The sequence below is a fragment of the Eurytemora carolleeae genome, unplaced genomic scaffold (assembly GCF_000591075.1).
Source record: "Eurytemora carolleeae unplaced genomic scaffold, Eaff_2.0 scaffold980, whole genome shotgun sequence".
Taxonomy (NCBI): Eukaryota; Metazoa; Arthropoda; class Copepoda; order Calanoida; family Temoridae; genus Eurytemora; species Eurytemora carolleeae.
In genome coordinates, this window is record NW_019396866.1 from 78,953 (window position 1) to 102,177 (window position 23,225).

General features: G+C 34.0%; 3 protein-coding genes across 7 annotated transcripts; 2 read left to right on the forward strand and 1 right to left on the reverse strand.

Annotated features, from left to right (window-relative positions):
• The first annotated feature begins 92 nt into the window (after positions 1–92).
• LOC111709535 (NF-kappa-B inhibitor-interacting Ras-like protein 2) lies at positions 93–2,996 on the forward strand. Its single transcript, XM_023483232.1, has 4 exons — positions 93–110; positions 789–899; positions 2,278–2,364; positions 2,883–2,996. Exons 1-4 carry the CDS (start codon positions 93–95, stop codon positions 2,994–2,996), a joined length of 330 nt encoding a protein of 109 aa, XP_023339000.1.
• A 1,043-nt stretch (positions 2,997–4,039) lies between these two features.
• LOC111709533 (transcriptional adapter 2-alpha) lies at positions 4,040–11,350 on the forward strand. 4 transcript variants are annotated; one of them, XM_023483227.1, is made up of 15 exons: positions 4,040–4,140; positions 4,825–4,968; positions 5,199–5,268; positions 5,628–5,692; positions 6,213–6,340; positions 6,473–6,861; positions 7,144–7,240; positions 7,956–8,019; positions 8,158–8,204; positions 8,600–8,687; positions 8,865–8,958; positions 9,795–9,881; positions 9,940–9,980; positions 10,181–10,670; positions 11,227–11,350. In XM_023483227.1, exons 1-14 carry the CDS (start codon positions 4,125–4,127, stop codon positions 10,312–10,314), a joined length of 1,464 nt encoding a protein of 487 aa, XP_023338995.1. In that variant the 5' UTR covers positions 4,040–4,124; the 3' UTR covers positions 10,315–10,670; positions 11,227–11,350. The 4 variants fall into 4 exon arrangements, with proteins under 4 accessions (XP_023338995.1, XP_023338994.1, XP_023338996.1 ...); XM_023483226.1 differs by having other exon boundaries at positions 10,181–10,666; XM_023483228.1 differs by lacking the exon at positions 4,825–4,968 and having other exon boundaries at positions 10,181–10,666.
• Positions 11,351–14,745: 3,395 nt separating this feature from the next.
• Positions 14,746–22,523, reverse strand: LOC111709537 (uncharacterized). Of its 2 annotated transcripts, XM_023483236.1 has the most exons (9): positions 20,896–22,523; positions 19,929–20,039; positions 19,657–19,733; positions 19,072–19,332; positions 17,708–18,464; positions 17,463–17,528; positions 16,096–16,236; positions 15,744–16,000; positions 14,746–15,638 (listed from the first exon to the last, which is right to left on the reverse strand). In XM_023483236.1, exons 1-9 carry the CDS (start codon positions 22,357–22,359, stop codon positions 15,329–15,331), a joined length of 3,444 nt encoding a protein of 1,147 aa, XP_023339004.1. In that variant the 5' UTR covers positions 22,360–22,523; the 3' UTR covers positions 14,746–15,328. The 2 variants fall into 2 exon arrangements, with proteins under 2 accessions (XP_023339004.1, XP_023339003.1); XM_023483235.1 differs by having other exon boundaries at positions 14,747–16,000; positions 20,896–22,522.
• Positions 22,524–23,225: the final 702 nt, after the last annotated feature.

Sequence of the window (23,225 nt, forward strand, 5' to 3'; positions counted from 1 at the left end):
TGAAATTTAAGTTTATTCAGTTAACAAAAATTTCTATATATTTCAGATAAAAACATGGTTGAAGCCATGTAATGGTTGCTCAAAATACTGGCATGGGGAAAACCCAGAAGGTTGTTGTCTGTGGAGCAAAGGAACGTGAAAATATTAAGAAAAATGACTACTTCTTTTTGTTTAATAAAAAAACCTAGTGCCAGCATATATTTCAGAACTGCCACCGGTCATTTTAAGAGTTGCATCAATGATTCACACATAATATCCTCTATCGATGCTGGAAATGTCCTTGCTAATAATTTCTTTTATGTCAACTCATGGATTTTGCGCAGAAAAGACGAGAAAGAAATATGCCCGGATTTGTCTGACTCCTGTACCTGTTTTAAACATATTTCACGTTACAGGGTACTGGAAAAACTTCTATTCTACGGAAAGCAATCTTTGATAAAGACGGTGTAAGATCATTATTATCATTATCATTATCATTTTTGATTTTTCCACATTGTCATCACATTCTACATTGTCGTTATTGTCATCAATAACATTATTGACGTATTTTTATCATTATCATCATTATCACCATTTTTGCCATTTTGTCTTTTTTTGTCTTATCATCGTAATCACCAATTTTGACATTTTGTCATTTTTGTCATTATCATCATTTTCATTAGGATCATCAACTTATCATTGTCATAATTTTTATTATTGTCATCATTGTTATTAATTTTTATTTTATTATTATTAACTTTCATTATCTTTATTATTATTATTTTCATTTTAAAAACAATTTTTTCTAGCCTACTTCCCCAACCTGGGAAGACGTGTACGAGGCTAATGTAGAGACAGATCGAGGAGTAAAAGAAGGAATTCGATTTTTCGATACAGCAGGACTAGATCATATACATAAGGTATTGAATACTTTGATACAGCAGGACTAGATCATATACATAAGGTATTGAATACTTTGATACAGCAGGACTAGATCATATACATAAGGTATTGAATACTTTGATACAGAAGGACTAGATCATATATATATAAGGTAGAGAATACTTTTATACAGCAGGACTAGATCATATATATAAGGTAGAGAATACTTTTATACAGCAGGACTAGATCATATAAATAAGGTATTGAATACTTTGATACAGCAGGACTAGATCATATACACAAAGTATTGAATACTTTTACACAGCAAGAATAGATCATATATATAAGGTAGAGAATACTTTGATACAGCAGAACTAGATCATATATATAAGGTAGATGATACTTTGATACAGCAGGACTAGATCATATACACAAAGTATTGAATACTTTTACACAGCAAGAATAGATCATATATATAAGGTAGAGAATACTTTGATACAGCAGAACTAGATCATATATATAAGGTAGATGATACTTTGATACAGCAGGACTAGATCATATACACAAAGTATTGAATACTTTTATACAGCAAGAATAGATCATATATATAAGGTAGAGGATACTTTGAAACAGCAGGACTATATCATATTGAATACTTTGATACAGCAGGACTAGTTCATATATATAAGGTAGAGAATACTTTGATACAGCAGGACTAGATTATATATATAAGGTAGAGAATACTTTGATACAGCAGAACTAGATCATATATATAAGGTAGAGAATACTTTGATACAGCAGGACTAGATCATATTGAATACTTTGATACAGCAGGACTAGATCATATAAATAAGGTATTGAATACTTTGATACAGCAGGACTAGACCATATACACAAAGTATTGAATACTTTTATACAGCAAGAATAGATCATATATATAAGGTAGAGGATACTTTGAAACAGTAGGACTAGATCATATTGAATACTTTGATACAGCAGGACTAGATCATATACATAGGGTATTGAATACTTTGATACAGCAGGACTAGATCATATAAATAAGGTATTGAATACTTTGATACAGCAGGACTAGATCATATACACAAAGTATTGAATACTTTTATACAGCAAGAATAGATCATATTTATAAGGTAGAGGATACTTTGAAACAGCAGGACTAGATCATATTTATAAGTTAGATGATACTTTGATACAGCAGAACTAGATCATATATATAAGGTAGATGATAATTTGATACAGCATGACTATATCATATATTTTTGGCATCAGAGAGATAAAAATATAATGGTTTGCTTAGAATTTATTATAAAAATGTTGTGCACTGATCACTAACAATAAAAAAGTTGATTACAAAATTAAACCAAATTAGTGATTGTTTACTATTTTCTAATTAAGGAAATACCCAGACACTTACTAGTTGGAGCTGATGGGTTTCTTATAGTTTATAGTGTAGACGACGATTATAGTTATCAAGTTACTCAGGTAAAATTCTACTAATCCGATACATTCACTGTGTGCTGGATAAGATATTTAATAATAACCTATCATTAAATAATATTTGATCATTTTATTAATACTAATAATGATATTAATGCTTTTGATAGAAATATTAATAATAATGATAATAATAATACTAATAATATTGATGTAATAATATTAATAATAATGATCATACTTTTGATAATAATAATATTAATAATAAATATCATACTTTTAATAAAATAATGCATGAAAAATCTAGATAAACCTGCTTTGTTTGATTTAAGGTGGCTAGTTTTCTTTGTTTGATTTAAGGTGGCTAGTTTTCTTTGTTGATTTAAGGTGGCTAGTTTTCTTTGTTTGATTTAAGGTGGATAGTTTTCTTTGTTTGATTTAAGGTGGATAGTTTTCTTTGTTGATCGATTATTATATATTTTTAACTTGTCAATAACATTATTTATTGTGTTTTTATTTCTTTTCTTTTGTGTATAATTGAAATAATTTCTTCATTACGGATTTAGGCAATAAAGAAAGATATAGAGAAGAATCGTGAGAAAAAGGACGTTGTTATTCTTGTTCTGGGGAACAAGAAGGATAAAGGAGCAACCAGACAAGTAGATACAACCCAGGTATAAGATACAGTATTGTGCAACCAGACAAGTAGATACAACCCAGGTATAAGAAACCGTATTGTGCAACCAGACAAGTAGATACAACCCCGGTATAAGATACAGTATTGTGCAACCAGACAAGTAGATACAACCCAGGTATAAGATACAGCATTGTGCAACCTTGATAATAAATAACCCTTGTAATAATACTATTACTAATCGTTTTTACATATTTGAGGTGTCTTCTGGATCGGCCCCCTAGACAGTGCTATAGTAGATTTATCAGAATAAATATTGTACAGTGTACAGTGTACACCGCTCAACAACATTAAGATAAAATCTGCCTCAAGAAGGATCCAAGTCCATAAGAAAAGGATCTAAGTCACAGAATAGTATTTTAGTCCCCAAGGTCAAGTTTTTACGTGCTATGAAAAAAAGATAAATCTCTTGCTATTGATCACATAGCCACAGAATGAGAATTCCATGTTATTGTTTGCAGGCTCTAAACTGGGCTGCTGCTGAGAAGATAAAACTAGCTGAGGTGTCAGCAACAGATCGACATTCTTTATATGAACCTTTCTCGTACTTAGGAACAGTTCAAACTTATTGCAGGATTTTTTTCTTTTACCGAAATTGATAATTTGTTTTTTTATTTGATTTCTTTTTGTGCATGAAAGGGACTGTCGTTGCAATTTCAAATAACTTTCTATTTATGAAGATGCTTGCTCGATTTACAATGGTACCCTAAACCATTATCTAATGATTAATGTAAAAGATATCATGGGGATATTTAAATGTATAATCCAATTGTTGGGGCTAACTTTATGATTATTTCTTAAGTTTCTTTAATCTTCCTAGATAAGTTGAAGTACAATATTTTTTGTAGTTTGAACCTGCAAAAATAAATATTTTCATAATCTCATCGATAATTTTCAATTTATCAATAATAAAACTTTCTAAGATATTATTAAAAAGTGTTTTTTTTTATAAGAAGCGGCGAGAAAATGGTTCCCTTTAAAAAAACATTGACCCTTTTTCTGTAATAATGAACTGGTATTTTATAGCAAGTAAACTGAACCCACCTCCGACTAAATCAACCCTAGCGCAGATAACCTCGACGATAAAACGAGATAAAAACAAAGAGCAGGAATAATGGTTCTCAGCGCAGGTGAACAGTTTATTTTGTTACAATGTGAATCTAGTTTTGAGGTTTTTATCTGTTCTGAGAAGAACGGGTCTAGTTTCCGCATTCAGTTCAGAAATATTTCTGATATCTAATCTAACCGAGGGAGTTGATAATATTTATAATTGCAGATTTTAACTCTCTTGCAATCCAATAAACCGAAAAATATACCAAATTATAAGACCTAATATTTTGTAAACCTCTTGCCCTCAAAAGACTAAATGTAACAAATTTAAGTTTTATAAATCTAAAATGTTGAGAAGTTAATAAACAACAAATATTATTTTTGAAGCTGGATCTGGGTATGTTGTTTGACCAGAGGTTGGAACTTTAGTTTAGGGTATCGTTAATCTTGACACTTGATCTCGATATGCAATGTGGGGATTACTGCATGATATCTCAATGTAAGTTATCCCTGCAGGGTATAACAGTATTTTATCGATTATCGAAGAGCAATTAAAAAATAATTAGTAGGCCTGCTTAGTCCAGAGATTTACAACACAAAAATTCTGACTTCGCAGGATTAATTTGTTTTCACGAAGTTCCAGAATCAGGATCTGCATGAAAATAAAGTATATCCTACGGACTTGTGGAAAGGATACATGGCATTTATGGAAAATAACTTTGACAACGAATTTATCCTTCTTTTACAGTTTTTATCTTGTCAAGGAGAGTCCATTTCCTGTCCCAGAGCTGAAAAGTCACCCAAGACCAATCCCTGCTTCGTCAGGAACTCCAGCTACCCCTCATGCTCCTATTCTTTCGGCCCCTCCTGTTTTTACTGCTCTAGACCAACCCAAGATATCTACATAGGAGCAAACAGAAATATTTTGAAGATAATTTTTTATAGCACATATGTGTAATGTGTACTGTTAATTTGACAGATTTTCCTGTTATCCTTCAATATTTAAAGGAGTATATAAAATTAAGAAATTTGATTGTTTGAAGATTAAGGGAATAAAACTTGATTGATTGAAAGAAAAGATTTTTTTTAAAGAGATTTAGATTTATTTTAATTATTATTAAATATTTCTGTGGTGAAGACTGTACTGATTGTACTGCTCAGCTTTGCATAGAATGTTTTCGACGCGGTAAAGAATCGAAAGAGCACAGGTCAGTGCCGCGCATAATAATCATATGCCATATAATCGTACAGTCGTCTTTGATTTTAATTCACAAACTTTATTTTTAGATTAGTGTCTATCATAGCCAAACACAATAATTATCATATCCTATTTTTCTAGGATGTGATCTGCTTAAATTCTTTATGATCCAATTTGTTAATTAAATCTTTTCCTCAAGAAGTTATCATTATTTAGTAAAACAAACAAGGCAATTGCCAGCAAAGCGTCAGCAGATGGCACAAACAAGTTACTTCAAAAATAGTTCTCTGATTTCTTTAATTGTGAGGGGATTAAAACATACTTTTTATATAATAATATTTTCTTTATCAAATAATATTTTCTATTCAGGAGTTTTCATCAATATTGTATAGTCCGGACAAATCTACCTGTTCTTGAAGCAAGCTGGACATCAGGTAAATTTAAAAATGATCATTAAAAAAATTTGATTTTGGTTTTAAGTGGTAATTTTCTAATCTCAATTAAGATTGGAGAACTCCAATTACTCTTGAGATCTTATTTGAATGCAGGGGATATTAGTTCCAAAACTAAAATTTGGCCCATTTCTAACACTCAGTGTTAGAAATGGGCCAAGTTTTAAGTTTTGGAACTAATGTCCCCTGGAATGAATGGGGGGGGGGGGGTCTTTCCAAAAGCTATTGTCTCTGTTCATAATTTTCGCTCTATTCCCTTGACTTTCTTATTCATCTTTTGTTAATCTTCAACTTTTTATTTCTTTGCTTTTTCCCTCCAAGAGTGCTAAGCTCTTTTTCCAATAGCGTAGGCATAGTGACGGTTTTACGTTAATTCTCGATTTTCCCCAAAAAAAATCTTAGCGAGAAATCAAGACCTTACTTCTGTTTGCCCTTTTCTTTCTATTTTCTCGATTTTTTCAATTTTAGTTTTGTGTTCTTATCCTCTAGTAGTTGAATTTAGTTGATGAGAAGCTTCTACTTGATCTGGTGGTAGAGTGTGGTTACGGGAACTGGGAATCCATTGCTAAACTTCTTCCTGGCAAATCACAGAAGCAAATCCAGGAGCACTTCAATAAATACTATATACAAGTATGGTACTTGAAAACTTATTTTCATCTGACAATAGAATTTAAGTGACCCTCCATTTAAAAAGAAGATTTCGTTTTTGTTAAAACTTAAAAATTTTTGATATTTAACAAATCCTCCTCATTTCTATTACAGGGAGAAGATCCTATTTTGATTCCTAAATACCAAGAAGACCGAACCTTTCTAGTTCCTTCTCCTACACCGTTCCCTGCAGTGGGCCCTCTAGAAAATCCACCGCGGCCAGTGCGCAAACTCGGAACTGTCAAAGATTTGGCGGATTACAACCCAGCTCGAGGAGAGTTCGGTGTTGAATATGATAACAATGCAGAACGTGATGTTTCTCCAGCCCTGAACCTTCAACTATATCAACCTAGTTCTAGTAATGATAATGATCTAGATGTAGAACTACAGCTTGCCATGGTCGATATATACCAGCGGAGATTACAGAAAAGAGGGAAAGTCAGGAAATTAGTTCGTGATTACGGGTTAATAGCGAGGAGAAAAGTCTTCACCAATTCACTTAGGTGAGATCAATTTTCTTGATGTGACTAGTTGATTGATATTGATTGATTGATCAACGGATTGATTTAGAAAATGATGGACTGATCCAATGATTAATTCATCAAATGGTTGATTGATCCGACGATTGATTGGTCAAAGGATTAATTGATCAAATGGTTAATTGATCAATTGATTAATAGATATTTGATTGATCAAATGGTTAATTTTTCATTCGATTGATTGATGAGTTGATTTATTATCTCATTAACCAAATGATTGATTGATTGATCATTATTTCTTGTTAGATATAAGAACGTTAAATGCTGGAGCGGGGGTGGATCGGGTGAATTAACAGTTTTCAGTCAACTTCTTAAACCCTATCAGATGGACTTCATCCTGGAGGTAGGATTATTGATGTTTCATTTTTTTCTGAAACCCGATTCAAAAAATTTTACGTTTATTATATTAAAAATTTAAATATGATTGTACGTTATCTAAGGACAGTGCAAATTTTACAGAAGATGAACATTGATCAACTTCTAATATTAACATAAATCTCACGCGTTTAAAGGGAGTGTCGAAAACTAATCGATGACTATTGTTTGTAATAGCTGAATGATTTGTTTGGAATTAAATTTATTTGTTTATGATCCGAGTTGAATGTTGCATCTTCCTGAATTTGTTTGGACACTACGTTCTTCGGTATTAGTCGTTTTTAACAATTTTCTCCTTTTAGACGCAACAAATAGAAGTAAGATTAGTAGCGATCAAAAGCGCTTTTTTTATCGCATTAAGCCCCCTTTTCATTTTTCGCGAACACTCCCTTTAAGTGTTTCTATTTTAACTCAGATAAAAATTGAAAAGACCAGAGGTCAAAATATTTGTATGGAGTATCAATGATCTTGAAATCCAATGTGGGCACTTTAGAATTTGAGGAATAAATACTTGATCCCTCAATTAAAGTTATCTCTACAGTGTCTGGCCACAATCGAAGAGTAATTAAAATGATCCGTAGGTCTGCATAAGATGAATATCAATGCTTTATCCCGAGATTCTCTACACAGAAGATCTGACTTCAGATAACTGTTTGATTGAATTGAATGTTTGCTTTGTTTAGGGTTTACTGCTAGAGGCCAATACTAAGTTCAAAATCCTCAAGCTACAAAAACTAAGGCAGCAAGGTATTTTTTACAAAAGAATCATTTGTTAGTCAATAATTTTTAAGCTTATATGACTTTTTAAAGAAAATAAAGAAAGTGTGAAAATGCTTACTAGTTAAACTACTTAATTCGTTCTATTCACTATTTTTTATTTACCAGGATTAAAGATGTTGGGCAGCGCTCAAGTTCTTGACAATCTTCTGCAGGTCAGATACTCTGAAATAAAAAAAAATCAATTTCTGTGAACGTGGGGGGGGGGGGGGTTATGATGATATATAGGGTTACTCACAAGGATGAGACTTCAATGGCGACCTTAAACTCTTCAAATATGACAATTAGAAGAGAAGGTATACTTTTGGGTACAACATTGACATTAATTTCGAAATGGTTTATTTAATGATTTGGTGAAGATAATGAAACGTGTAAAGCTGCGGAGAGCAAGGACTGTAAGAAATAAGAATGAATAAATTCGGTTCAATCGTCTTTGAAGTATCATCCTTTGTGGGTAACCCTGTATGATCTTTTACTTCATCGTAATATGGGATGAAAGAAACATTTTGCATGTTCCGATACGAACTTACTAATCTTGAACAATCTCAAGGTACGAGAAGAGCATGTAAGACAGCTCTCTACAAATTGTATACCTGGAGATTCGGAACCAGCCCTCATCTCTAAACTAATACCTCCAGGTTATTTTTCACAACAAAACAAAATAATTGATCATCTATTGATGAATTCATTTTCCTGATTCACTTCTTGATCTATAGTTTGATAATTTAAATGAAAAGTGCAGTCGTTCAATAATTGGACGAAAGATGACGATTGATGTTTTGATTGCTGGCTGAATTGATTGATTGATTAATCAGGAAACCTGTGTGACTGGAGATTAAACAATCCAACCCTGAGCTCCGGATCCCAGATCTCATCCCAACCATGGTTTAAGGGAACCAACACTTCTAGGTCAGTTCACTCCGGGAAAAAAGAGGTTTAGTATACGCCTGGATACACTAGGATTAAAGTATGTTTAGGAGGTCTAGTATACGCCTGGATATACTAGGATTAAAGTATGTTAAGGAGGCCCAGTATACCCCTTGATATGCTAGTATTAAAGTATGTTTAGGAGGTCTAGTATACCCCTTGATATGCTAGTATTAAAGTATGTTAAGGAGGTCTAGTATACCCCTGGATATACTAGGATTAAAGTATGTTTAGGAGGTCTAGTATACCCCTTGATATGCTAGTATTAAAGTATGTTAAGGAGGTCTAGTATACCCCTGGATATACTAGGATTAAAGTATGTTTAGGAGGTCTAGTATACCCCTTGATATGCTAGTATTAAAGTATGTTAAGGAGGTCTAGTATACCCCTTGATATGCTAGTATTAAAGTATGTTTAGGAGGTCTAGTATACCCCTTGGTATGCTAGTGTTAAAGGTGTTTAGGAGGCCCAGTATACCCCTGGATATACTAGGATTAAAGTATGTTTAGGAGGTCTAGTATACCCCTGGATATACTTGGATTAATGTATGTTAAGGAGGTCTAGTATACCCCTTAGATATACTAAGATTAAAGTATGTTTAGGAGGTCTAGTATACCCCTGGATATACTGGGATTAAAGTATGTTAAGGAGGTCTAGTATACCCCTGGATATACTGGGATTAATGTATGTTAAGGAGGTCTAGTATACCCCTGGATATACTGGGATTAATGTATGTTAAGGAGGTCTAGTATACCCCTGGATATACTGGGAGGAGGTCTAGTATACCTCTGGATATATTAGGATTAAAGTATGTTTAGGAGGTCTAGTATACCCCTGGATATACTAGGACTAGATGGTTATGAAAGACTGACTGACGAGGAAAGAACCCTCTGTACTAGCATAAGGTAAAATTAAAACTAAGTTTTCAACATAACAAAATTAACATTTATTTTTGTTTTATAGATTAATACCTGCCACCTATCTGGAAGTGAAAAGCCTACTCGGTAAGCATTAAGCATATCAAAGTGTAACAAAGAAAATTTGAAGGGTATATGTTTTAAGAATAAATTCCCATTTGTATTTGAGTTTTAAAATCTGTTAAATGGAACTGCCGTTATTTCATATGATAATCGGTCTAAATAGGTGAATTTAAAATTATTAATTCATGATACGGATTATTTAACACTAAAAAGTCACATTGTAGAACGTGAGAGTACACGGCGGAAAGGTCTCCGACTGGCGGATGCACGGCAGCTAGTCAAAATAGATGTCAACAAAACTAGAAAAATTTATGACTTTCTCATCGGACAAGGGTTGATAGAGCAGACTAGTTCTTAAATAATCAAAATATAATGTATATGGTTAGTGATTATCCTGCAGATTTGTATGTATTGCACAACGTATTCACTGTTAGAAGGGTTATCGAAGATATCAGAAAATCATTGTTAAGAACCCCTACTTCGTTCTTTACTGTTCCCTCCTGCTAAGAAAATTTGGAGTCGTAATTGCTCTTATTCCATTTTCATAAAACGGTGTCATAACAATATGACTAATGCTCTATTAACCTAACGTTCGTTTTGACTCACGTCCAAGAAGACTATAGTCCAAATGAACAAAAATGTGTTCAATTGAACTGACCTTTAAACTTTTTTAGTTTTAATTAAAAATTTTAAGACTGTAAAGGAAAAATGTAAGTGGGTATAGACCAAAAGCTCTTCACTTTAGCTCTTGATCCCATGAAAGTTATATCTAATGTTACTGTCTCGTGAATTGATATTAAACTGTGTCAAATTTATACGAAAATTCATATATATATATTTATGGAGCAGAACTCCCACTGAGAGTGCAGTATACCGGTCACTTGTCTCTGTTTGTATCACGTGACAGTATACCGCACTACCATTGGTGGGAGTTCTGATGACGTCATATGTACTTAAAAATAATATTATCAATTATATCAATTAAAAATAAAAATAACAATTGAAATAATAATTGGAGAAAACATAAGTTACAATTAGGTTTCTCTGAAATATCTTCGTTTTCAAATTGTTTTCATATTTGCTGAATATGGTCTGTATAAACCTAACATTGCTATACTAAATTGTATATATATGAATTTTCGCATAAATTTGTCACAGTTTTATATCAATTTCTCGAGACAGGAACATCAGATATAACTTTCATGGGTAGCGATCAAAAGCAAAAGTAAATAGCTTTCAGCCTTTACCCTCTTTTATTTTTCCTTAACAGCCCCTTTAATTAAACGAAAACTGGTTTATTATGACCACATTTTGGAAATCCTGAGACTAGTATGTTGTCTTAGGTATTTAAACTGGAGTACAACTAAAATTATATTCATGATAAAATGCCTAAAGAAAAGAAGATATAGAAGTGTCACAACGTTAAGTCGATAACTGACATTTAACATACATCTTTACTGCACAATTTTGTACAATGTACACCTTAGAACAAACACTACATGTAATTATATTTTTTAACTGGATACTGTGATTAAATCCTATCTAATTTTTTGTCGAAAAAGTTTTTGAAGAAAAATCCGATAATTAACATTCAATTATAATTATTTTGTATAAGATTATTTTTATTTTCAATATCCTAACAATTCCTGTACGTTTATATTCGCAATCAGTGCCATTTTATGTTGTTATGAAAAGGGTAAACCACTTTAAAATATTTACTTTGGCAGATTATATTTTTTTTTCTATTTGTTCCTGCATTTTCATTGTAATTTATTTGTATTTAAATGCTGTAATATTATTTTGTTGTCCATTTGTTGAGATTAATGACTTGTAAATTGATAAATATGTAAATTTCATGTTTTAACTGATTAAATAATAAATATTTGGGAAATTGATTGTATTCGAATGTATTGAATGTTACTAATATCATAGCCAATTGTAGTTTGAATAAGATTCCTACTTAGTCGGAAGTGTAGCTTTTTAATCGACATACATACAGCTGTCTGGGTGTTTGTTTGTTTGCATTCAATAAACGTCAAAACGGGTGAACTGATCGGGCCCAAATTCTGTGTGGGACCTCAGGTGACCCCAGGGAAAGTTTGTAAATGATCGAATTTTCACAAGTTTGCCTCTAAACAAAATTCGAATTTTCAATAGTTTGAAAATTTTGAAAATCCACGACATTTTTATTATAAATTCGCGAAATTTTGTTGTTTTTGTTTCAGAATGTATACAAAGAGAAATAATTCACAATTGAAATAGAAGAAAAAGCCTAATATTTCAAATTTTAATGATTGAAAACTTCTCAATTCAGATTCTTGGTATAGTAAATAAAAAGATAAATTTTTGGATAAAATCTAAATCTTTATTTCTTAATCAATGATAAAGTTAGCTATAAAATTGCAATTGCAATATATACTATATAGTTCGGTGAACAGGATTGCAATATATACTATATAGTTCGGTGAACAGGATTGTAATATATACTATATAGTTCGGTGAACAGGATTGTAATATATACTATATAGTTCGGTGAACAGGATTGCAATATATACTATATAGTTCGGTGAACAGGATTGCAAAATAAACTATATAGTTCGGTGAACAGGATTGCAAAATAAACTATATAGTTCGGTGAACAGGATTGTAATATATACTATATGGTCGCAGATGCTAACCAACGCGGGATTGGGTAATAGGGACTCCTTCAGAACAGCGGACTCAATTTGTCAGGACGGAGGCAGGATCCTTCAATGCTCCCTCTGCTTCATGGGGTCAAATGATGAATTTCCTCTAATAAAATGTGAAGTCATGGAACAGTCAAGATCAGAAATCAAACTATTAGACGGGAATAGCTTACAAGCAACCCTAATGAAGCTAAGAATAGAAAGCAGGGACGACTTTGAGGCTTGCAGAATTTTCCTTGGCCAAGACAAGTCACTAAGGAGGACAGATCTAGCGGACAGGGGCCTGGCCCTAGACATCCTACTGGATAGATTCTTCTTGGAGTGGTCCAAGATAAGGGGAAAAGCTGTCCACCGCTCATCTCAATAGGTAACATTATTTCTTATTAAAGACTACTATATACACTGATTAAGACCACAAGAAATACTCTTTATTATAGGGTTAAATCACCAAAATTAAGATATCAAACCTGAGGAAGTTCAACTAGGGCTAAATAACCGAGAGATATGCTTTATTATGGGATTAAATCACCAAATTAAGATACCAAACCTAAGAAAGCTCAACTAGGGCTAAATAGCCAAAAAAAAATTCAGGATATTTGAGTCTTGATGATCATTATAATATTACTAGACTTGTTCTTGATCAAACTAATATTATTCCTTGACAAGACTTGCTTCTTTTCTTGCAAGAACTTACACTTATCTAAGTAGCAAATCAAATATTATTTAAACTAATTTCATTGACTTACATTAATAGCAAATTTACTACTTAAACAAGTTTAAATATTACGCTGCTTAATTCTAGCTATTCCAAATATACACTTGGATCTAAACACTCGCTGGGGAGACCTCAGCCATGCAATTTTTGCCCAATTAAGGGGTAAATTTCGCATGGAGGAGGTCCAAAAGTGAGGCATATAAACAGGATTGCAATATATGCTATATAGTTCGGTAAACAGGATTGCAATATATACTATATATTGCAATATGGTAAACAGGATACAGGAACCGCTTCACAACTAACATATTTTGTCACAAGCTGATGAACTACTACTTTTCGTTTTACCTAGTTTAATTAGAACTTCTTAGCGTTTATTATTTCCGACCTTTGATCATAGTTTTAAAGGGACTGTAAGTGTAAATGTAATTTAAAGTGACCGCCTATGCAAAGATGACTATGCTCGATTTACAACGGTACCATTAATATCTAAAAAAAATACTTATTCATAGCTTTTATTTTACCGTTGTAAATCGGGCATTGCCGAAAATAAAGTGTTTAAGTGCTGACTTATTAACGGCTTAAACGTACAAAAACAAATAAAACGCTAAATGCAATAAATTTTACATTTTTGGAAAGTTGCACTTATCCTAGCGAATTAAAATAGCTATCACATCTTGTCCATCTTGTGCATCTGTTTCCTTTTGTTTTGTATGCTTTACAAAGAGCTACGTTGGTCAGCGTTTATATCAATACAATTCACACATAAAAATAAATCATAATTTGAAGAGAAAAAATGTGCAGGAATCGTCATTTTTACAAGAGATAAATGCAGTTGCTTGGCTGCTTCCTTGACTGCCGACCTATCTTATGTGGTTCCTGAATTACGACTTTTTAATTAAGTTTTTATTTCTGACTAGCTTTTTTTAAATAACAAAATTACAAGAAAACAAATAGTAGTCAATTGGCAGCCTCACTTTGTTCCAATGTTAATGTATAGCCATGATTTCTGAAAACTCGGAAGAACTCAAAAGTCGTCTTCATTGTGTTGATATACACGACGATGACTAAATATAACTTTGAAATACAATGACCGGAATCAGGTCGAAATTCTAGATTTTATCTTAGTCAGTTATCCAGGCTCCAGGTGGACAATGCCAGTTTAAAACAAAGAGAAAATGTGATTGTGGGAAAATTTAATGATTTCTCAGGTAAGAAAAAGTATTAAATTCTGAAACATTCAGGACACATAAAAAAATAACCAAATATGATTTTATTCCTGATCGTTTTTCAACTTGACATTTCGGACACAAACAAATTATCAAACTGTTTATTTTATTCATATTTAAAAAGTAATAAGGTAAAATTAATTTAAAAAAACAACTAAATATTGAGTAAAACAATAACAATAACACTACAGAATGTAAACAAATTATATCGCATTAAAAATGACGAATTCAGATCTACTTGATACTCAATTTTACAATCACAGATGTAACCATTTAATGTGTACGACTATCATATACGAAAAAGAAAATTTCAGTTGGCGGTTTTATCATTTAAAAAATATTTAATAACTAAACAATTGACATCTTTACAGATATTTACAGTGAGAACCAGAAAACTGTGGAATATGAAGAATATTCAAGTAAATTTGATGTTGTTTAAAGCAAAAAGTTTCACTAGACCCTTATTAAATCACTTATTTAGTGAAACGGGATTGCTGCAGTGTTTCATGTTATTGAACAATTTAAAGTCATAACTTGAGTCTGTAAGTCATCGTTATTTTCCAGAGTTTTATGGTTATCACTGTAGTAATGGCAAACAGAATAGTTTTTTTCATAACTGTTCAATGTTGACAACAATCTAGAGTTTTTCAAAACATTTTGCTAAAACAAAACTTCCTTTAAAGTTGGAAATAAACTAAATTTAATAAATGCACAAGTTAGTTGACTAGGAACCATGAAGATTCACATTTTCAGAGTTATTTTGATCTTAGGTTTTAGTTGAGATGGAACAAACTTAGATCTAGTCTCTGGTTCCCTAGATCTAGGTTCTGTATCCCTGGATCTGGGTTCTGTATCCCTGGATCTGGGTTCTGTATCCCTGGATCTAGGTTCTGTATCCCTGGATCTAGGTTCTGTATCCCTGGATCTAGACACTGTATCCATGGATCTGGGTTCTGTATCCCTGGATCTAGGTTGTGTATCCCTGGATCTAGGTTCTGTATCCCTGGATCTAGGTTCTGTATCCCTGGATCTAGGTTCTGTATCCCTGGATCTGTGTTCTATATCCCTGGATCTGGGCTTTATATCCATGGATCTGGGTTCTGTATCCCTAGATCTGGGTTCTGTATCCCTGGATCTAGGTTCTGTATCCCTGGATCTGGGTTCTGTATCCCTGGATCTAGGTTCTGTATCCCTGAATCTGGGTTCTGTATCCCTGAATCTGGGTTCTGTATCCCTGGATCTATGTTCTGTATCCCTGGATTTAGGTTCTGTATCCCTGGATCTAGGTTCTGTATCAGAATAAGACCTGGAGTCTCTATGAACGCTGGTCACATGATCAACAGCAGATCTATGAGATTGAAACATTAGAAGACAGATTCTACATTTCTCTTGGAGATTCTTTCCACTTCCAACCTTAAATATGAAAAAAATTTAAACAGGAGTTTGAATTTGCTTGGAAGGATCGTCACGCAATTTAGGCCTGTATTTTTTGAGGGGGGGGGGGTCACCTGAAGATAGTTTTCGTGTGTTTGAAGAATATGTTTGTCCAAGACAGATCTAGGTTGACCAACATAGCTCTCATCACATCCAGGTATACCACACACCAGGGAGATTAAACTCTCAGCTTCAGCAGGGACCAGGATACTCTCCTAAACTTACAGTTTAATCCAGAACTTAGGAGACATCGAAAGAATTTATAAAATGTCGTTTTCTAATCTACTGAAAATGGAAAGATGCAGATATTTAGTTTTTTAATTGAATAATTATATGGAGCTCTTTAAAACTGTTCACACATATTTCATTTTTTATAAATAAAAATTACTGATATTTAGGTAAAATAGTACAAATCAGCTATTGAAACGTTTTTAAGACGACATTTTATAAACTCTTTCGATGACTACTAAGTTCTGGGTAAAACATTACTTTGTTACAGAGTGTCCCAATATCCACGGGGTTGTGTGAAGACATTGAAATCTCCTCTGTTTTTTTTTTAAACGAAGTAAGAACAATCTTAGAATGAATTATGACTGTATGCGGTATACTGTCTTTGGGTAAAAAATTAATAGAAACTGGAACAAAATTCTCAACATCTCAGTCATTTTTAGAGGTATAATGTACGCAAACCATACTTGGGAATTCTCGGAACTAAGGAAATATTGTGTTTATTGTTTTTAGTTTTTGATTAGATATAAAAATTAATATTGCATAGATCGCTTAATTCCTATGTTTTCTATGGGACACCTTGTTCAACCAGAATTGGACATTACTAATTTTTCTATTTTAAAAGAGTAAATTTAGTTGGTAATTTTCAACAAGTGCTTACTATATATTTAACAAGCTTATCAATTATGATGAATAAAAATAGTAATAGTACTTTAATTAATATAGTACAATTTACAGTTACTGAGTTGTTTAAAGATCATACATGAACAACTTTATCAAACAAAATTGTGATTACAACGCACCATTTACTGATTTACAAATTCGTAAAAAGAGTAGAACCATTGCAGTATTTGGTCAAGGTACTGGAACAGTTTTTTTATTAGTCTATTATGTATAAAATTCCCCTTCATGTATTAATATGATTCCTAAATTTCAATAAATATACATAAGTCACGTATAAAAACACATAAAAACCCACAGAAGTGAGGCATACATACAATGATGACCCGTATAATTTAATCCAATTAAAAGTCGTCTTTTTAAAATCATAAATGTTCAAGATTATAAAAATAAAAATTTTTAAAATCTGGCAATTTTTTTAATACAAAGATCTTAGAAAGACGACTTTCATTGTTTTTTACTGGTTATCACTGTTAAACACGTCTTAACATTGTATCTCCAGATAAACAATTTTTATATATTTATTCATTACCCTTATGATGTTTTCATCTTTAACCCTGTGAAGTTGAATAATATGGTTCTTCATCCTGTAATAATCCTGAAAAAGAAATATCAAAGAGATTGTGGTAAATTTGTTAAAATCCCACCCGCAACGGCCAACAAATTCTGTATACATCGTTTAATGCAAGCACCATAAATATCTTTATATTCGTAAATATATTAACATCTAATGTTGTGCCTGAGGCAAATAAAAATGTTTGATTTGATTTGACTTACCTCTGTAGTATGCGAGCAGGCTGCACACCGGAACATGAGGTGTGCGTGTATTCGATCGTGCTCCAGGTCGGTTTTAAGCACGAGACCGGGCGGACACATCCGGCACCGAACCCTATCACTGGTTCCCTGGTCTCCTAGTGCATCCGGGTGGGTTCCAGGTCCAGCTCTGGGTAGGATCACGATCTCATCATCGGAACCGGTTTTCTTTCGTTCCGTTCGATCTCTAGGTCCGGAGCTCCCATGAGACTTCTCATCCGGAGATTTGAACACGCCTCTGGTTATCTTTATATCAGAGTCGGAGTCCGAACTCTGTATTCTAGTTCCCGGGATCTCCGTCAAGGACGAATTGGAGGAGAATCGACCTCGTTTCGGGGACGGAGATCGCCCGTAGGATTGATGTTCATCACGTTTAAGTCCTTGTCTCTCACGTTCTATATCTAGTAGTCTTCTCTCATCCTCCTGAAAAGCTGATCTCGACTGGGATGACTCTGATAATGGTTGTGATGAATAACTCTTAAATGATTCACTTCCTTTGGATGACTGACCTCTGGATGATTCATATCTTCCCGGGGATGAACGGTCCCTGGATGACTCTGGTCTCCCTTGGGATGAATGATCTCTGGATGACCCCCCGGAACCCCCCTGAGTAAAGAATTCTGGGTCTAGTCCCATATACTTCTCATGCCGTCTAGCTATATGAGCCTCCTGATGTTCTTTATCATTCAGTTCATAGTTATGGCAGGCTCTACACTCAAACCTGGAATATATCAGGTTGGAACTTTAATAGTTTAACGGACAGTGTAACTTGCAAAGCTTTGGAGAAAAATTAAAAAACAAGCTAAATGATGGTAATGTCCGATTCACAACGGTACCCTTAAAAGTTTGATCAAGTATGAATTAGATATAAATGTTTTAATTTTTAAAACTGATTATTTTCAATTGCGCAGTTCTAATGTAGGAAAATATAAAGGAATTATCACAATTAAACACTTAAACTTAGATAAACGACAAAATTTTCCTAATTATTGATCAGATAAAGGATTCAAGGGTACCTTAGTGAATCAGACCTTTCAATTTTGGCATAGAGGGTCACTTTAAATTTCGCTTACAGTTCCTTTAAGCTAGCAAGCTTTTCAGACTAATTTTCACACCAAAAACCTTAATTTTTCCATTAAATCTTTCATTTTCTTATGTTTAAACGATGGTCACTGTTCAGTTAGGGTTTTTTAACGAAAAATTGATTATGTACGAGACCAACAAATCCAAACAAAAAAAGCGCCAAAATTTGCAACAACAAAAAAATCACACAAAAAAAAAACAATTTAACTAACTTCTACGGGTCTTGCGAGTCTCGTATTTATTACCTGATCAGAGTATTCGGGTTGGTTTTGTTCTCCGGGTGATGGTTTTCAATATGTTTATAAATAAGCTCGATCTTTTCCATGAACTGTCCAACCTTCTTGGGACAGCTCCTGCAGATGAAGAGGGTGAGGTTGTCCGGGACCCGGAGCTCCCCTCGGTCCACCAGCTTGTCCACGTTGAAGGTGTCGAGGCTGTGGCACTCCACCATGTGGTTGGTCAGCTCGTACACGTGCAGGAAGGATATTTTACAGGTTCTACCCTTCCTAGGATAGAGATTAAAATTGTCAATGTAATTTAGGATTTAAAGAATTATAACCCCGCCCCCCCCCCCCCAAGAGATTAATTGTAGAGGGGGATTGGGGGGGTTCGACTTTTTAACCTCTTAAATACTTTTTTTAAACAATTTAATTAAACATCGAAAATAAATTTCTGTCATTTTGAGGAAAAATAAAAATTATTTTAAGAAAGGAGTTTTTCAAGATTTCTTTAAACGTGAACTATATTTTGATGCAGTTCGGTAAAAAGAAACTTTGATGCTAAAAGTAAAATTTTTTTACCGAAATATGTAATAATAAAAGTTTGTTTACCTTTGTTTTAAACAGATAAATAACTTCCTTGAATGTTTATCGTAAAGATGATCTTGAAGACCAACTGAGGAATGAACCTGAATTTTAAAACATAAAATAACAAAATACTTTTGAAATTATTGTGTTTTTCTGGTAGAATCTTAACTTGTGGAAAGAATGTTTCTTTCATTGATATAAAAATACATAAATGAAAATAAATTTTTAATTATTAATTTTATTTTTATTTTTTAAGAATCTTCCAAAAATACACATTTGATAAAAAATCGTCTCACCTCGGGACAGAAACTACACTGTGAGAATAAATCTTCCTGAGCGGGTTTAGAACAAGATTTTATAAATTCCAGAGCTTCAAGTCCTGTTGGAGACATTGCTCTACCAGTGCTCTATCAAACAAATATGCATTACCCTTACATTCTTTCTTTTTTTACAAAATATCTTGCGTTTTGTGGATTACAAATAGCTAATGATACATATACATATAGTTAATGTTTTGTGTATTACAAATAGTTATGTTTTGTGTATTACAAATAGTTTATGTTTTGTGTATTACAAATAGTTTATGTTTTGCGTATTACAAATAGTTTATGTTTTGTGTATTACAAATAGTTTATGTTTTGCGTATTACAAATAGTTTATGTTTTGTGTATTACTAATAGTTTATATTTTGCGTATTACAAAAAGTTTATGTTTTGCGAATTACAAATAGTTTATGTTTTTTGTATCAAAAATAGTTTATGTTTTATGTATTACAAATCGTGTATGTTTTGTGTATTGCAAGTAGTTAATGTTTTGTGTATTACAAATAGCTAATGATTTGTGTATTACATATAGTTCATGTTTTGTGTATTACAAAAAGTTAATGTTTTCTGTATTACAAATAGTTTATGTTTTGTGCATTGCAAAAAGTTAATGTTTTGCGAATTACAAATAGTTTATGTTTTTTGTATTACAAATAGTTCATGTTTTGTGTATTACAAATAGTGTATGTCTTGTGTATTACAAACAGTGTAAGTTTTGTGTATTACAAATAGTGTATGTCTTGTGTATAACAAACAGTGTATGTTTTGTGTATTGCAGTTTATATTTTGTGTCTTCTAAATAGTGTATGTTTTGTGTAGTACAATAAGTTTATGTTTTTTTTAAAGAAAACAATCCCAAAAACGTGTATTTTCTATGCTGTCTCACGATAAAAATGATCGAAATATTGCAAAAAATCTTTAAAATCCTTTAAAATTTTACCGTCATTACTCCAGATGTATTAGGTGTAGTGTATTGACTTGAACTAGGAACTGATGGTACAGCTCCGCTAGAAACAGAATTGTTTCCACTAGGAACAGGATTGTAAAGGCTAGGAACAGTGTTGTATCCGGATGCTAAAGGATGGGTTGGAAGGATCGGCAGGGTTGGCATCGCTGCTCCAGGAGCAAACATCGGTATCCCAGATAGGGTTAAAGTAGAGGCATAAACCGGAGCTCCGGGTTGGGTAAAGGTTGGACCAGGATAGGTTGAGGAAGGATCATAAACTGCTCCAGGTACTACTGGTCGGGTAGAGATGTATGTGGCTCCAGGTAAAGGTTGAGCAGGAACATATGCAGCTCCGAGAAGTCCTGGATATCCCGGGTAAGGTAGAACTTGAGGAGCTGCTCCTACAGACAGGAAAGGTGGTGGAGCGGCAGTATAGGGTTGGAGGGAGGGAGTGGGAGCCTTTAGACCCAGGACTGATGGATAAAGAGAGGATGAGGTGACATGATCTCTAGGTAGGGCTCTGTCATCCTCTCTACTTCTCTCATCATACCTGGATCTTTCGTTATCCCGATAATCATCCCTTCTTGACTCCCGACCATAATCATTTTCCCTTCTTCTTCCCGATCCATCCCTCCCTCCCGATCCTTCTCTTCTTCTCTCATGTTCTCTTCTTCCATCTTCTTCTCTTCTCAACCCGTTCTGGTTTCTAGACATCGGATGATCATCATGATGCCGTGATCTATCTCTAGCAGGAGGATCATCTCGTCCTCTATTCTGTCCTCCAGATCTTCGTAATCCTCGCCCTGCAGCCTGGGCCCGACCTTCGTTTTCTAAACCTCTCTGAGATAAACCTCCTCGTCCTCCTCGCACACCTCGACCCATCCCGTCGAACCCTCCGCGTCCCTGGGATCCATCAAAATTACTTGGACCACCTCTGTTTGAAGATGGTCCACCACGGGTTGGTCCACCATGACCACCCCTGGTTGGACCTCCTCGACCTTGAAATCCAGAGGGTCCCCCTCTACCACCAGGCGGACCACCTATATTTTCAGATGGTCCCCCGATGCCTAAAGAAGGTCCACTTCTAAAAGATCCACCACGACCACCATTTGGTCCACCACGACCTCCAGGTGGTCCACCTCGACCTCCAGGTGGTCCACCAAAGCCTCCAGGTGGTCCACCTCGACCTGCAGACGGTCCACCTCGACCACCAGGTGGTTCACCTCGGCCTCCTGGTGGTCTCCCTCGACCTCCTGGTGGTCCCCCTCGACCTCCTGGTTGCACCCCTCGACCTCCTGGTAGTCCCCCTCGCCCTCCATGTGGTCCACCTCGACCTCCAGGAGGTCCACCTCTACCCCCATGAGGTCCTCCTCGCATCGGACCACCGCGTCCCCCCGGCCCCCATCCAGGTCCACCTCTTGTTGGTCCTCCTCTATAATGAATACCTCTAGGAGACATTTGTTTATCAGTTTAACGAGAAGTTTGAGTCCGATATCAGTTACATTTTCTGAATTAAAGTTGATAAAATGAGAAACATAGAATGATGTAAAATGATACTTATTGGAAAAATGCAAAATTTTATCACAATTTAGTTTATCAAATCATTTTATATTTTAATTTTCTAATTCAAATATATTTTCGATACCCACTCAACCGACCTAAAGGAAACTAACATAAGTAATGAAGATGTTTTTTGACCTAAGGGGGTCTGTCCTAGTGAACGATTTTTGGACCCCTCCCCCCCCCTCCTATCAATTTTGTACATGACCATTTATTTTACAGCAAATTTATTATTATTTATTTTTTGGTTATTTAGGGTTAGGTAAGGTAAAAAACTTCCTGGGCCGAGCGCTGCGGCTAGGACAGGCTAGGGGGCCGAGCGCTGCGGCCACGGGTTAGGTTAAGTTAAGAAACTTCCTGTCACACCCATGTACAAAATTGATATGAGGGGGGGGGGGGTCCAAAAATCGTTCTCTAGGAATATACCACCTAAGGTTTTACAGACCCGATCTAAAAAGTTATTAGATCTTAAAACAGGATTAGATAATGTTTAGGTCGGTTTCCTCTATTGTTCAGTTTACAATGAATTGCCTTTTTTAACACAATCTTGGGTATATATAAATAATTAATTTACGGAAATGTACTCTTTTTTAACCGCGATCGGTACACAACTGCACATATTCCTACTAAATGACTATTTAGCGTTTATGTGAATTCTCTTACAACGAAACTTACTTACTACGTACACGACGTTTTATCGTAGAAAAATTAATTAAATATTAAAAAAGTTCCAAGATTCCAATCCTGTAGTTTGTTTACAATTA

Coding starts and splice junctions, on each gene's coding strand:
- LOC111709537 (XM_023483235.1), bottom strand. CDS start 22,359: ATGTCTCCTAGAGGTATTCATTATAGAGGAGGACCAACAAGAGGTGGA. Junction 17,529..17,707: donor CCTGCTCGCATACTACAGAG/GTAAGTCAAATC, acceptor TTTCTTTTTCAG/GATTATTACAGGATGAAGAA. Junction 16,237..17,462: donor AAGATGAAAACATCATAAGG/GTAATGAATAAA, acceptor CTGTAAGTTTAG/GAGAGTATCCTGGTCCCTGC.
- LOC111709535 (XM_023483232.1), top strand. Junction 900..2,277: donor GACTAGATCATATACATAAG/GTATTGAATACT, acceptor TTTCTAATTAAG/GAAATACCCAGACACTTACT. Junction 2,365..2,882: donor ATAGTTATCAAGTTACTCAG/GTAAAATTCTAC, acceptor TTACGGATTTAG/GCAATAAAGAAAGATATAGA.
- LOC111709533 (XM_023483227.1), top strand. Junction 4,969..5,198: donor AACCCAAGATATCTACATAG/GAGCAAACAGAA, acceptor TCTGTGGTGAAG/ACTGTACTGATTGTACTGCT. Junction 8,205..8,599: donor TTCTTGACAATCTTCTGCAG/GTCAGATACTCT, acceptor AACAATCTCAAG/GTACGAGAAGAGCATGTAAG.